The 13,127-nt window shown below is 47.8% G+C and overlaps 1 protein-coding gene across 1 annotated transcript in view; it reads right to left on the bottom strand.

Moving 5' to 3' along the window:
* PHF12 (PHD finger protein 12) overlaps nt 1–12,895 on the bottom strand; it is a 32,185-nt gene extending 19,290 nt beyond the window's left edge. Inside the window, exons 1-2 of the mRNA XM_050321777.1 lie at nt 12,704–12,895; nt 12,232–12,413 (exon numbers count right to left, since the gene is read on the bottom strand). Coding sequence (XP_050177734.1) covers nt 12,232–12,413; nt 12,704–12,769 — 248 coding nt within the window. The 5' untranslated portion in view covers nt 12,770–12,895. The remainder of the gene's footprint in view (nt 1–12,231; nt 12,414–12,703) is intronic.
* Nucleotides 12,896–13,127: the final 232 nt, after the last annotated feature.

The raw sequence follows: 13,127 nt of genomic DNA, 5'->3' as shown, positions 1-13,127 counted from the left end.
GCTGAGTCCTAAGGTGGATCCTGCAATGGCTCAGGTTTTACTCCTGCTAGAAACCGAGCTCTTAGATCTGCAGCTACAGCCAAGTATGGATTCATCTGGCCCATTCCCCTCTCCCCTCCCAGCACCCGAGGGGAAGAAAACCCACAGACTTTGATTTGTTCCTAGTGAATTTTCACCCTCTGAAGCTCCCGACGAGCGTGCCTGAACTGCTGGGAACACGTCTGCCCCATCCCGACGCGTGCGGCGTGCCAGGGATCCACGCGCTGCCAGATGCCTCCGGTTATTTGTTTTAACTGTTACCTCAATCTTACGCATTTTACAATGAAACAATTAATACCACCGTGAACCTTGAGAGATGCCTGGAAGAGTCAGAACAGGTTTCTTCCCAAGTGTGGATGTTATTGTCCCATTTGTTGTGTTTGAACTATCTATTCCACAACCATGAAATCCTACGTACGTGGTACTATTAAAGAAGCATTTTAATGAACGCTGCTACCCAAAGGCCTGTGGAAGGAGGGGAAAGATTTGTTTCAGACCAGCAGCAAGGTTTTAGCGCTCAGACAAGCCTCCTGAGGTTTTCTGCTCACTGTCAGGGCCTAGCTGCTATGGCAAGTGTATTAAAAGACTGATTCTGCCTCTCCTGGTTAATGAACTGTTCATCAAGGCAGCTCGCCGTGCTAACAAAGACTGATGAAGGCTGCTCCTGCACTGCTGGCCTCGCAGCAAGCACAGAGCATTGCCTGGGTCTCAGCAGAAAGCCAGGGAAGCACTAAAGAATGCTGTTTTAATTGACTAGGTATGACCACATTCTTCAACCTTTTACTGTAAGCATAAAAGAAACTGATTTTTAAATCTGAACAAGATACTTGATCTTCATAAGCAAGGTAAGAATTAGCACTTTGGCAGGAGCACCACGGCCCCTTTCTCTCTATCTTTCATAGGTTCATTAGCATGCACAGCTCCAGCCGTCAGTGTTTGCTGCCAACAGGACCTGGAATTGTACAGCACCAACTTTATCTTCGGTTACAACACATCTCCTTTCAACTACACACCAGTCAGTTGTGCTTTTCAGTACAATTTCGCTAAACCTTTATTTCAGAAAGTTCCCCCTTCTGTCATCACAGGCAATAGTGGTGCCAAGTGATGTTTTATCTGAAAGGTTTGATGTGACCCAAATCAAATCTGCTCAGCAGAACATGTTTCTGGATTTAAGACAAAGACAGCCCTGAAAAACACAGGCTGACTTAAAAACACCTGGAAGATCAACTCATACAAAGCCTCTGAAAACTAAAGGAGATGTTTATCACTGCCTAGTCAAAACCACTACAATGACACGGAGTCACTTGCCATAATACCAGTCTCATGTTTTTTTCTGAAGAAGTTTAGTATCTTCTGAAATTCTTATCAGATGTGTTGTCAAGCATTGCTCTGCCATCGTCAGGACGCTATGCAAATCCTCCCTTAAATAAAATTTAAATGGTTATGATGAAATACAAAAAAGTCTTCAAGAGTGTATTAGGAGTTTTTATCAAGCAAATGATAGCATGAAGCCACTTAGCTTTTCAATTTCACACTCTGGAGCTCTCATACATCAGATGCCTGTTGTTAGTCTAAATCCCATAATTACTCCTCACTTTGCTGACCTCAATAAATAGGTAAACAAATGCTCCAAGGAATGGCACCTTCTCCAATACAAACTGGGCCACAGCTCTCAAAGGAACCAGTTATAAGCAGACCTGAGGTTATTTACACACAGCATTCCTGGCCATCTTGCGTCAAAGGCACGCTGACAGTATGGAGAGCATGCTCTGGACCCACCAGGATACAGCCAGCTACCAGCTGGGATAATGGTGGCAGGAAAACAAACCAGTGTCTGGTGAAGCTTTCTTCAATAACTTCTCTTTCATGTCAGTTGTTTTCAACAATCGGACTTAAAATATTTTTTTTTCTGTGCGGAGAGAAAATAGTGACCCTATGAAAATATGCAGGCAAACACATTTTTCCTCCTCAGAAAACTTTTCATTAGCTCACCAAGACTCAATGACAGGCTGATAATGAAGGATGCTGGTTATGTTTGCCAGTTAAAGGAAGAAGGCTTTCAGCTCTTCTATCGGACTCCTATTTATCCCTATGATGGATAGAGCTACAGCTGTTCTAGCAGCTTCATAAAGAACAAGGCTCGCTCCCTGGCTTCCTACAGCAGGGCCTCAATGGCAGCTAAAACAAACCAGGAAACCAACCTCACTGTCAGTGCATTACAAGAGCCCCATTGAGAAACAGGGAAAGTTGCATCATTTACAAATTCAGCTCTTTGGAACATTTCTACTGCGCCCAAGTTACACATTTCTGCTCACAGCTGCTCCAAAACCCGGCTGGAGGAGGACACCTGGAACCCAGCACCACGAGCCTCTAACTTACACAGAATAAAACCACACCAAACAAGCCACCAGCTGCAGCTCCCTTTGAGTTCCTCCCCACTGCAACTCCCCCTTACCTTCCTCCTGCACTCCTGGATCAATGCAGAGCTTACTCTTTTCTGAAGACAAAAGTCAGACTTCAGTTACCTCAAACGTGGTTAATAGGAACACTGTCAGATCTCTCCTCTCTTCCACTAGTGTCAGGATTATTCCTTAGTGCAAATGATTCAGTGAAGTCTCCAAGTTCTGCTTGTTAACACAGATAAATCATGACACTCAGCTGTACAAGGAACAATCTTCCTGAAGAAGCCAAAGATTTCTCAAGCACCAATGTGGAGACCAAACTTCAGATAAGCCCAGCATAATTTTTGTTCTTTACAGACCTCTAAGCGTGACCCAATCACATTAAAAGAGAGTTTCAGGAACTTTCTGGTCTCAATTAGGCTCACATATTTTATAAGTTATACCTATTTGAAGCCAGCAGTGCAACTCACACTAAACACAGAGCATCAGCCACTACACTTCTACCTATGGTGCAACAAGTCCTGATGGAACCAGTGAAAAAAGCTTGACAGCAGCCAGCTCAACTTTGTTTACACTGAAGTGAACTTGAGCACACATATAAAAAGTTCTAAATTAGTAACACCCAGCAAGGAGACCTGGACACCACCAAACAGGTCGGAACATGATTATTTTGGCTGCCTCTATGCAAGGAAGGGAACAGAAATGACCGTTTCACAGGTCACCAATTATCTCATCATCTGGAACACTGCATCTGCTTAGCATGCATCTTTCCAGCAGCATGGCCGGAGCTGGAAATAAGGGTTCAGCAACAGACAGAGAACAGAAGCAGGATTAAAACACCATTATATGGGCAGACAGAGAGAAACAAGATGCGTACAAGGAAAAAAATAAAGGTACACTAACATAATCTCTCTACATGATGCTACAAGAGTGGAAGAAGACTCGAGCTCTTAAAAGTTTAAGAAGCATCCTCGCTGGCTATTCCAGATACCAAAACTTCATTCACTGTGTGCTTATTTCTGCCTTATTTCAATACCAGGCAGTGTTCAACACTGCAAGGGCTTGGTCAGCAGTTCCAGCCTCTGGCAGCAGCACTACCATGCTCCTAAGAACCAGGTACCATTTCACAAGCGTGCTGTGAATTTTGGGAGTATTCTGTAAATGCTGAAGCCAGTGGACTTATTTACTTGTATCCTTCATCAAATCGCTCCTGCTACTCTCATCCTGGGAAGAGAAAGTACAACCTCATGGAAGCAGGTGTTATCTACCTTACCTCAGCGCCCTTCCTACCTTCACTGGGGGTCCCGCCTCCTCCCTGTGCCCTCATGAGCAGACAATCCTGAGGTTCATGGGGAATCAGAAAAGTTTCCTCCAAAGACATGAAGTAGAACTTTTTTTGTCTCCAACCTGACAAGCAGGAGAGCCCAATAAACTGGATAAGCTGCATGTAAACATGTGATCACCTGATGTAATTAGTTACTTCTATTTATAGAAAGAACCTGGCCCCCAGAGACCATTCCCTGGACAACCTGTTAGTTATTACCCTCATTAGCAGCTGACAAAAAATTAAAGGAAGTATTGTTTTTTAAGGTATTAAATTTCAACGTATATATAAAACCAAATACACATATTAAAAAAATATTCATCAAAAAAGTGTATAATACCAGCTGTACCGCAGTGAGGGGGTTTTGAATATTATTTTTTAATTAGTTTGAGACATCTCTGCTCAGGGAACCATTCAGCTTTGTATCTATAAGCAGAAATCATGGAAGTCGATAGAAGAATTGTTGACTTTGAAAAATGTGGGTCAGACACAGAAATTCAGACATTCTGCACATCCTGACTCCTGTTTCTTTCCAAGGCATCACTCATGCCTGTGCTGCAGACAATAGTAACAATAGCCTGAATTCAATGTCCAGGTTCATTATTAAGTGTTCAGATCTTTACAGCACCATCTTCTTAACAGATTAGAAGTCATCTTCTCAAAGCAGGATGACACATAGGGCAGCATCAGGGAAAAGAAAGAAGGCTGAGGAACAACACAGCCCTGTTGAGAATCACTTCATCCAATTTTGTCTTTAAAGAACAATAAATGAAGAGACATCTCTGGTGGGAAAAAAAATAATCAAAACACAGGTCTGAGAGGTTTCTGAGAAGTGAACACATTCAGCCCCAGCCATGCTGAATGTGTTCAAAGGAGACAGGGGTGAAAGGACAGAAGCAATAAGGTGGAAAAAAGGAAAGCAGCACATCAGAGGAGGATGAAGGACAGACCCATAAAAGCAAAAGCATGAATTTGTCTTCACACAGGCACAAGTGAAGTGTAATTCTGACATCGACATGTGGACTAGGCTTTCCCAAGAACGCTGGGGAAGAGAGAAAAAAAGAGCAGAGACAGAAATATCCACCAAAAAAAAAGGCTTAGAGCAGGGTATACATTCTTTCCTGCCTTTTCCAGATCACCTTCATATCTTGCTCCTGTTGCTATTCTAGACGGAGATCACTGGGAAGTTCACATGATGCCGTGCCCAAAGTCAGAGGCTGTACAGGCAGGTGTTTCACACCAATCACTAGCGCTTGCCAGAAATTCAGCATGGGGTTTTCAGCCTGCTAAATTGTATCCTCAGGCCACTGCTTTCTGCAGGGTTCAAAGTCGGTAATCTCCAGCTCCATCTAGTTTGCTTCAAGTGACTCGTGCAGAGCACACGTCAGCAGAAATGGGTTAGAGTTGGGTTCAGGCGCTCGATTCCCCCCAGCTGGCCGAGATGCTCTTTGCCTTTTGTGCTCAAGATCTGATACACCAACAGGAACAATGATTTGTACACCTTTTTTTTTTTTTCCTCCTTCATTTTTGGCTATAGGGAGCATTCAGTCCATACCCTAAAAAGGTATGTGAGTGCATTACAACTGGTATCTGTCAACCCCTTTATTAAAGGGAAGCTACAACACTATTTTTACTCAGCTTACAGAGTTACTGGATACTGCAGCATTCCTTCGAGGAAGCTGGGCAGACATCTAGCGAGCAATGGAGTTGGAGACAGCATAGATCGATTACTATAAGAAGGAAAAGCCAACTCTGACAATCTGTGTCGCAAAAATCGCAAGTTTAGCCAGTAACCTGACGTGGCAAGACGTTTTTGGCTACACTCAGTTTTTTCATACCCTTGTAACAAAGCCATGTTATATCCCCATGCACATTTGCATTTTCACAAGTCCAAGCTTACTTCCTGACTGGTTTAAAAAAACCAAAATGGGTACATCCTTCTCACATGATTTATATTCTAACAGACAGCACTCCCTAAATATTCAGACTGTCACACTTGCTCTCAGGGAGATGCACCTCCTTCCTACTCTGGAAGTAAATGTTCCCTTTCTTCACAGTAGATTCCTGCTATTTGCTACTGACTCAAGTATTAAGGGCTCCAGAGCACAGGAAAAACTCAAGAACCTGACACATACCAGTGAGTCAGTCTAGCAACAAAAACACTTTAACATCCACTCCTGTGGGTCAATAAACGGAAGAATTGATGTTAGTGTTGAAAAACTGTTTCAGCACCAACGCTACAATGAAATCTCGAATTGACTCAGTCTGTCCTACTTAAAGACACGCAGAAGCCCTGCCCTCCTGCAGGTGCTCCCCACACCACAACAGCACCTACCACACAAAAAGGTCTGTTTTAGGGGGGAAATGTTTAGCCCCAGTCCTTGCTATAAATGTGCAGTTCTGTCACTGACAACTGTACAGGGGCACTCCCCACCCGGGATGTCCTTCACACCCTTCGTAAGAGAAATAACAGCCGGATGTCAGGCATGCCAATTATCTCTGCTTCCCTTTTACTACCCCACCTAAAACAACACTGAGAAATGGAGAAAGAGGGAAGAATTACGAGCATTATATGATCTTGTGTAATAAACACAGGAGTCCTCCCATTCCCAACTATCAGATCTGCTGGCGGCTGTACAATCTTAACAACACTGAGCTTGTGTGTGATAAAAAGACAGAAGGCAAGCTAAAAGAAGGTGAATATATTTACAAGATAATTCCAAGATCTCCATAACAAACAGTCATTAGCAGATTAGTATTATGAATCTAATCCAATTAAGAATTTCCTTTGCAAATGCCTGGAGGAGCTGGAATTCCTCTGGGAAGACCTTTCCATGTTGTGAAAGGCTCCCATGAGTCATGCCTGCAGGCTGACATACCAGGAAAGACCAGCTCTGGAGCGGCAGGAACAAAGCAGTGAACCCCACCTCAAGCAAGCTGCTGCATCCTCCTAATCCTGAGGAGTCAACTCAGACATGGACCCCATAGCAGCACAAAAAAAAAAAAGACTCTTCAGTTCCACAAATCCTGGTCAACATAAAATTGGCACGTTCCCAAGCCAAGGGACAAAACAGCAGAGAACTTTCCTTATTCAGTCTTGTACTGTGCCCTTTAAAACAGCTCCAGATCAGTGCAGGTGTTTGATATAACACCAGCCCAGGCAGCAGCCATGTCTGAAGGCAAAGCCTAAATGAAGCAGTTAAACATCGCCCTCCTCAACTTCGAGTCCTTGACTTTGGAATCCCAACACATTGCTCCTACTGCTCCTCGCTGATGTTGGGAATGGCAGCAGTGATCCATAGCTCAGTCCTAATGCCCAACTCCTGCCCACGCTGCAAAATCTGCTCACACTCAGTTTAACACAAGCAACATCCTCACACACAGGTGAGAATGGTGGTTTGCAGATCCCAAAAAATCACGACTTCATCAAATTCTTACCACGAATGGTTTTCTGGTGCCCTCAGCTCAAGCCCATAAGATTTGGGCTGACCTTATCTGCCTTTGCATCGGGAGATTTAGGACAAAATAAGGAGGGTGAAAAACCTCATCGGCACAACTTTGCAGAGCAGAGCTGCCAAGACTGATCATGTTACCACGTCTGCAGGCGCACGCGTAGTGACCCTCCGTGCAATCGCTTCCTTCTGCCTTAGGATCCTACTCTGGCCCCACTGCTACCAAAATATCAGACCAGAGATACAGAAAAACAAAACTTGGCGGTGTGGGTTTTTTTTTTTTTTTTAAGCACATACTTACACCATCATTGTTTTAACAAAGTATCACTTAAGATAGATACATTTAAATGACTACTGGGAACAGAACAGCTTACTCTGACCTTCAAAATGCAATTATATAAACACTAAAGTAGGGTTTTGCCAGTCATTTACTGTAAAAAAAACCCAAACAAACAGAAAGCCTCATAATAAAAACTTTCTGCACTTAAACTACAAGCTTTTCTGAAGCTGTTACGTAATTCAACGTACTGAAAGCCTGCTCCTAGTCACTATTAGGCATGAAGTTCACCTCTCCAGCACCTTCATGGACATCCTGCTACTCCTTGAAGCAGGAGATGTTTCAGACACTCTAAGATTCACCTGAACCCCCCGAGGCAGCCCAAGATGACCATTAAGAGAAGGATTATCTGAGACAATAGACAAGCCATTGTTTTGCTCCCCTCACACAGAACGCATATTCATGTAAAAAACCAAAGCCAGACCAAATGCCAAAGATAAAGCAGAACATGAACAAGGTGGGGAAAGAGTTATCAATGTCCTCCCAGCCAAGCACAACTTTTTTCCATTCTTCGTTCGAAGCACTAAAACAATGTGACTCATAGAAAATATGCAAAACCCCAGTTCAGCTTCCTCTGCTGCTCTTTGCAGCTCTGTTACTCCTGTTCTTCGACACCAGCACTTCGGTGAAGACTGCCAAATCAGAGGGGAAATGAGCCAAACACTGGAAACATAAACATGAGGAGGTGTTGCAGAAGGTTTGACGGAGGTAGCAGGCCCTGGTACGGACGCGGCCTCTCCCGGCGCAGCCGTGGGGTGAACCCAGCAGCTACGAGGAGCCTTTTTGCTGGGCAGTGCCACGAAATTGGTACTGTCTGTTTACATAACTGGTCAGCTTTAGGCGACTGAGGTCACTCTGCCAAGCCAGCAGAGCTGCACAGCCAGCGGCGTTGAGATTTACAAGAGGGACTTGAACCGCAGCATTCAGAGAGGTTGGCGCTTTTGGGCTCCTCCAACCAGAAACCCCGGGCAGAGAGACTTTGAAAAAAATAAAAAGGAAGAAAAAAAAAAAAAACAACACCCAAAAAACAAAACCAAACACAAAACTGTTCTGTGTTGGTTCTCCCTCCTGTTGTCACTCCCCTCCCCCAGCTTGTTAACTAAACTTTTCCTCTCCCGGGGATCTTTCTAATCCTTCAGCGAAGCTGTAATGAATTTGCAACATCAGTCACTTTGCAAACCCGCTTCAACGTGAATCAAGTTTACTACAAGCTCAAGAAAACACAGGGAATTCTAACAATCACATAGCCAGGAGGAGGATATAAATGGGAAAGAATAGAAGTACTACTGGAAAATTGGTTTTCAATCATGTAAAGAAGGAGCATGCACCATCCCCAGGGGCCTGGGCTAAGGCAGAACATCAGGATGGAAATACACACTAAGCCATTACCCAAAGCAGCAGATTATGGGCAAACAGCAGAACCAAACGCTGACTCCAGAGCTAAAGATCCCACGTTCTGTTTCCAACAACTATTAAGAACCCAAAAACCCTCTCTCTGTAAATTCAAACCTGAAGAGGGTCATCTGACCGTGACAATAATCCAAGTATGTTGAAACTAAGTATCTGGAAGGGATTTTACACTTTCCCGTATCCGTCCCACCAAGCCAGTTTATCTGCAGCCAGGGTGGGAACCCTCCCAACCCATGGACTCTCACAGTACCTGTAGTAGCTTTACTCTGAACTACTGATTACCAAACAGAGTTGTGGGAAGAGCTGACACCTCAACAGATGAACTGGGAAGTCACTTCCACCCGCATTAATTCAGGAGAGCAGTCCTTCCACAATGCATCAACAAAACTTGTTATTTACCATCAGGCGTAATACCACCAGACTTGGAAAGTTTTGGGAGCTTTGGCCAAGTGCCTTCTGTTTTCCTCAGAAGACAACAGGTTTAGGTGCTAAATGGAAGTTAAGGTAAACTGCTGAAGTTTGAGGGCTACACACTTACCTAACAAAGTCAACTTACTTGCTACAGGTTTAAACATGACATAGAAGAACCTTCTCTATGCAGGAAGGAGCAAAACTGCCTCCTGGGCCACTGAGCTGGGTTTGTCTCCATCCAACTGTGTGACTTGATGTAATCACACCCCTGTTACCCCTTTTCTTTTATAATATGGCCTCTCCTACACAGCTTTAATCAACTGATTACCAATCCTAGACCAATTAAGGGATGCTTTTTTGTTTTCTTTTATGCTATATTGATAATAAACGCAACTTGGTGTTATAGCTTACATTAAATATTTAAAGAACAGGTAAGCTGTCAACACAAATCAGTTAGTGTGCCCCAGCAGTGCTATTCAAATGACTTAAACCAAGCCTTGCATTACAGCTACTATTCTTTAACTAAAAAAAAAGGAGGCAGAAAGGAAGTTGCAAGTGTTGCCTTTATGCCTGAGTTTATATCCAGAACGGAAGTTTACTTTGAGCAAGATGTAGGAGGTAAAGGGAAGAAAACACAAAAACAAAACCAGAGCATCCCTTTGAGACGACCTGGGTCACCTGAAGGCCATGGCTGAGGGTCGGACAGAGGTCCAGGAGGAAGGAGGTAGAACCAGGCTCAAGCTGGAGGCCTTGAAGTGAAGCCTTTCCACACTGTGCCACCTCTCGCAGCAGATTCTAGGCTACTGTCAAAAGGACTGCCTGAGAGACACCCCAGGAAAGGCAACAAACAGAATTGCCTCTTTCATCTCTGTTCTGAACAGTGACTAGGTAGCCAAAGATACTTTTTTTTTTAAATAATTACAACGTAACTAACTCGGGTACAACCAAAGCTTTACAGGTATCTGATACACATGATTGTTTCCCACTCGCTAACTACAAAAATTAAGCTATGAAATTCAGCCATGCACAAAGTGCTCTCACTTATGGCCAGGTTTAACCAGGACTCAGTCACTCTACAGCCTTAGTCACAGCTCTTCCACCTCAAAAGTGAAGTTTTAGCCACTGCTCCAGCCTCACTAAGAGAAGGCTTGGGATGTGTCAACCATGCCCGGCAGAAGGTAAAAACCACCTTCAAATTAAAGCTCATCGAGAACACCGGGCAAAAAATAATGGTAATTAGTATCCTCCTAGTAAACATTAGAGGACCTGCACTACCACCAGTAGCACTTCCTCAGGGTAGGAGGGATGATGTCATGGCTGCACACTACAGCATTGTCGAGTTCGCCTGGCTACGCTGCTGCTAACGGGACACTCCCTACAGAACTGTGACCACACTCTCAGCCTTCCTGCTATCAGCAACCAGTTTAATAACTGTTCAGACACCTGCAATTAGTACAGAAACGCAGAACAACCACCAAGCAAGCGAAAATCAGAAAGAAAGAAAAACTCAACAGAATAATAATAAAAAAATAAAAAAAAAAAGGAAAAGCAGAGGAGACAGCTGTTAACAGGGTGGCAAACAAAGCTCCAAAGCATGAAAGAGAGAAAGGAATGTGGTTAAAAAATCTCCCCTAAGGAAGAATACTCTGTACACCCGAGCTCCAGCTGTTTGACTTGCCCTGCTCCCTCCTCCACTCCATTATCCACTCTGGCTGCGCTAATTTAACACAAACTGCCCGCCTGTGTCAACTGTTGAAAGGGGGGGGATTTTGGCAAAGAGGCCTTGGATGCGCCCAGGCTCCGGGTGCAGGGAAGGAGAAACTTTGGGGCGGAAAGTTGAGGCAGCCTTTGGCGGGTCGCTTTGTGCCAAGAGCTCGGGAAGCTGCGAGGGAAAGGCAGCAGGAGACGCTCCCGCTGCAGCCTCCACCGCCTCGAGCCCTGCCACCGCCTCCACACGCGCCTCGGCTCCCACCCCGGCACCCGGATTTGCATGCAGAGAGCTCTGCCTTCATCAACAAAGCCACACAACTCCCAGCAAGAACACCCGACAGCCCCCCCAGCTCACGGCGGACACCCCCACGGATGAGACGGGCAGGTCGGAAGAGCCAGGAGGGGACAGGAAAAAGGAGGGAAAGGAATAAACCCGGCCAGTGCTAAAGTCTGGAGGCCTGGATTTCCACGGGGAAGGTATTTTTCACGTTCGAGGTACCGTGGGGAGCACTGCGAGGGTTTGGGAGTCATATATGCAGCCAAAATGGCGCTGAGAATAAAAATATAATTTAAAGGAAGGTCGCCATATTGTAAACAGTGAGGCAGGGAGACACAGAGACAGCAACCTCCATTATTCCCAGCAGCTGCAGCAGCACGGAAGCGCTGGGAACGTCAGGCCTGGTGCAGAGACGCCACCACCGCCTCTCCCTCTCCAGCCAGGGCCCTCCGGAGGGTCCCCCCAAGGCCAGGCAGCCCTGGAGAGGGGTGAGGAGGGGAAGTTACCCGCTGGCGGGGGGGGCGGAAGGCCGGGCAGGGGCAGCACCAAGGCAGCCAGGCCGCGCAGGCAGCGGCCTCGCTCCTCCTCCAGGCCTCTCGCCCGCTGCTCAGCACAAAAAGAAAGGGGGGGGACGGAGCCCCCCAGCCCCACAGAGAGCAGCGAGGGAGCGGGGGGGTTCACCTCGGCCGCTGGGGATTAGCCTGGGGGGGGGAAGGATGGACCCGAGTGGGGCTTGCACCTCCTTTTTTGTTCCTGCCTGCTCCGCCCGGCCCCGCGTCCCCCCCTCCTCGAGACCTAACGGGAAGCGGGAGCGGCCGGGAGGGAAGGTGCTCCGGGCAGACCCGGAGGGAGACAGCGCCGAGCCTTACCAGCACTGGAGGTGGAAAGCGGCGGGGCAGTGATCGCAGCACAGCAGATCCCCTCCTTCCTTGCAGCTATCGCAGCTATCGTGGTTAGTGGCCCTGCCACTTCGCCGGGGCTCCTTCTCGGGCCTCCTGCTCTTCTTCTCCCCATCTTCGCTCTTGGGGGGAGCCAGGAGGGCCTGGATTTGCTGCACATGCACACACAACAGACAGAGCGGGCTCTGAGGGGCTGCACCGACCCCGACCCAGCGCCCTTCTCCCCGTGCCCAGCGCGGGGACAGCGGCCTCGGGCCCGCCAGGGGGGACACGGAGCCCCGGCCAAGCCCGCCCCGTGTCCAGCAGGGCCTCTCCGGGGGCCGCCTCCGTCCCTCCGCACTTCCTTGTAAGGCCACGGGGGCTCCGGGGGGGGTCCCTCGCCATCTTGCAGCCCCGCGGCCTCCCCGGCCCGGCCCCCCCCGCGCCGCGCCCCGGGCCTCACCTCCATGAGCCCCCCGGAGGTGTCCAGGTCGTAGACGATCGTCTTGGTCTCCATCTTCTCCCACATTCATCCAGCCCGGGAGCGGCCCCGAGAGCCCCCCCCGGGCGAGAGGGAGCGAGGCTGGGGACGCGCGGCGGCCCCGCAGCGGCGGCTCCGCGTCGAGGCGGCGGCGGCGTTGTGGGGATGGTGAGGAGGGGGCTCGGGGGCGGCGCGGCGGGGGCGGGCGGGCGGCGGGCCTTATCCCACGGGCCGCTGCGGCTTGCGCGCCGTCCTCCTCCTCCTCCAGCCGTGCCCGGGGGCGGCCGCGGGGGGCCCGGCGCCCGCTGCCATGGCCGCGCAGGGGGTGATGGTGGGTGGGTGTGCGTGTGAGGCAGGCAGGCAGGCAGGGAGGGAGGGGGCGGCGGCCCCGCACCCGCCGCGGCCG

Source organism: Myiozetetes cayanensis, unplaced genomic scaffold (genome assembly GCF_022539395.1).
Source record: "Myiozetetes cayanensis isolate MyiCay16 unplaced genomic scaffold, myiCay2020 scf27, whole genome shotgun sequence".
NCBI lineage: Eukaryota > Metazoa > Chordata > Aves > Passeriformes > Tyrannidae > Myiozetetes > Myiozetetes cayanensis.
The sequence above is the reverse complement of the archived record's forward strand: the minus strand, read 5'-3'. Positions and strand labels throughout refer to the sequence as shown.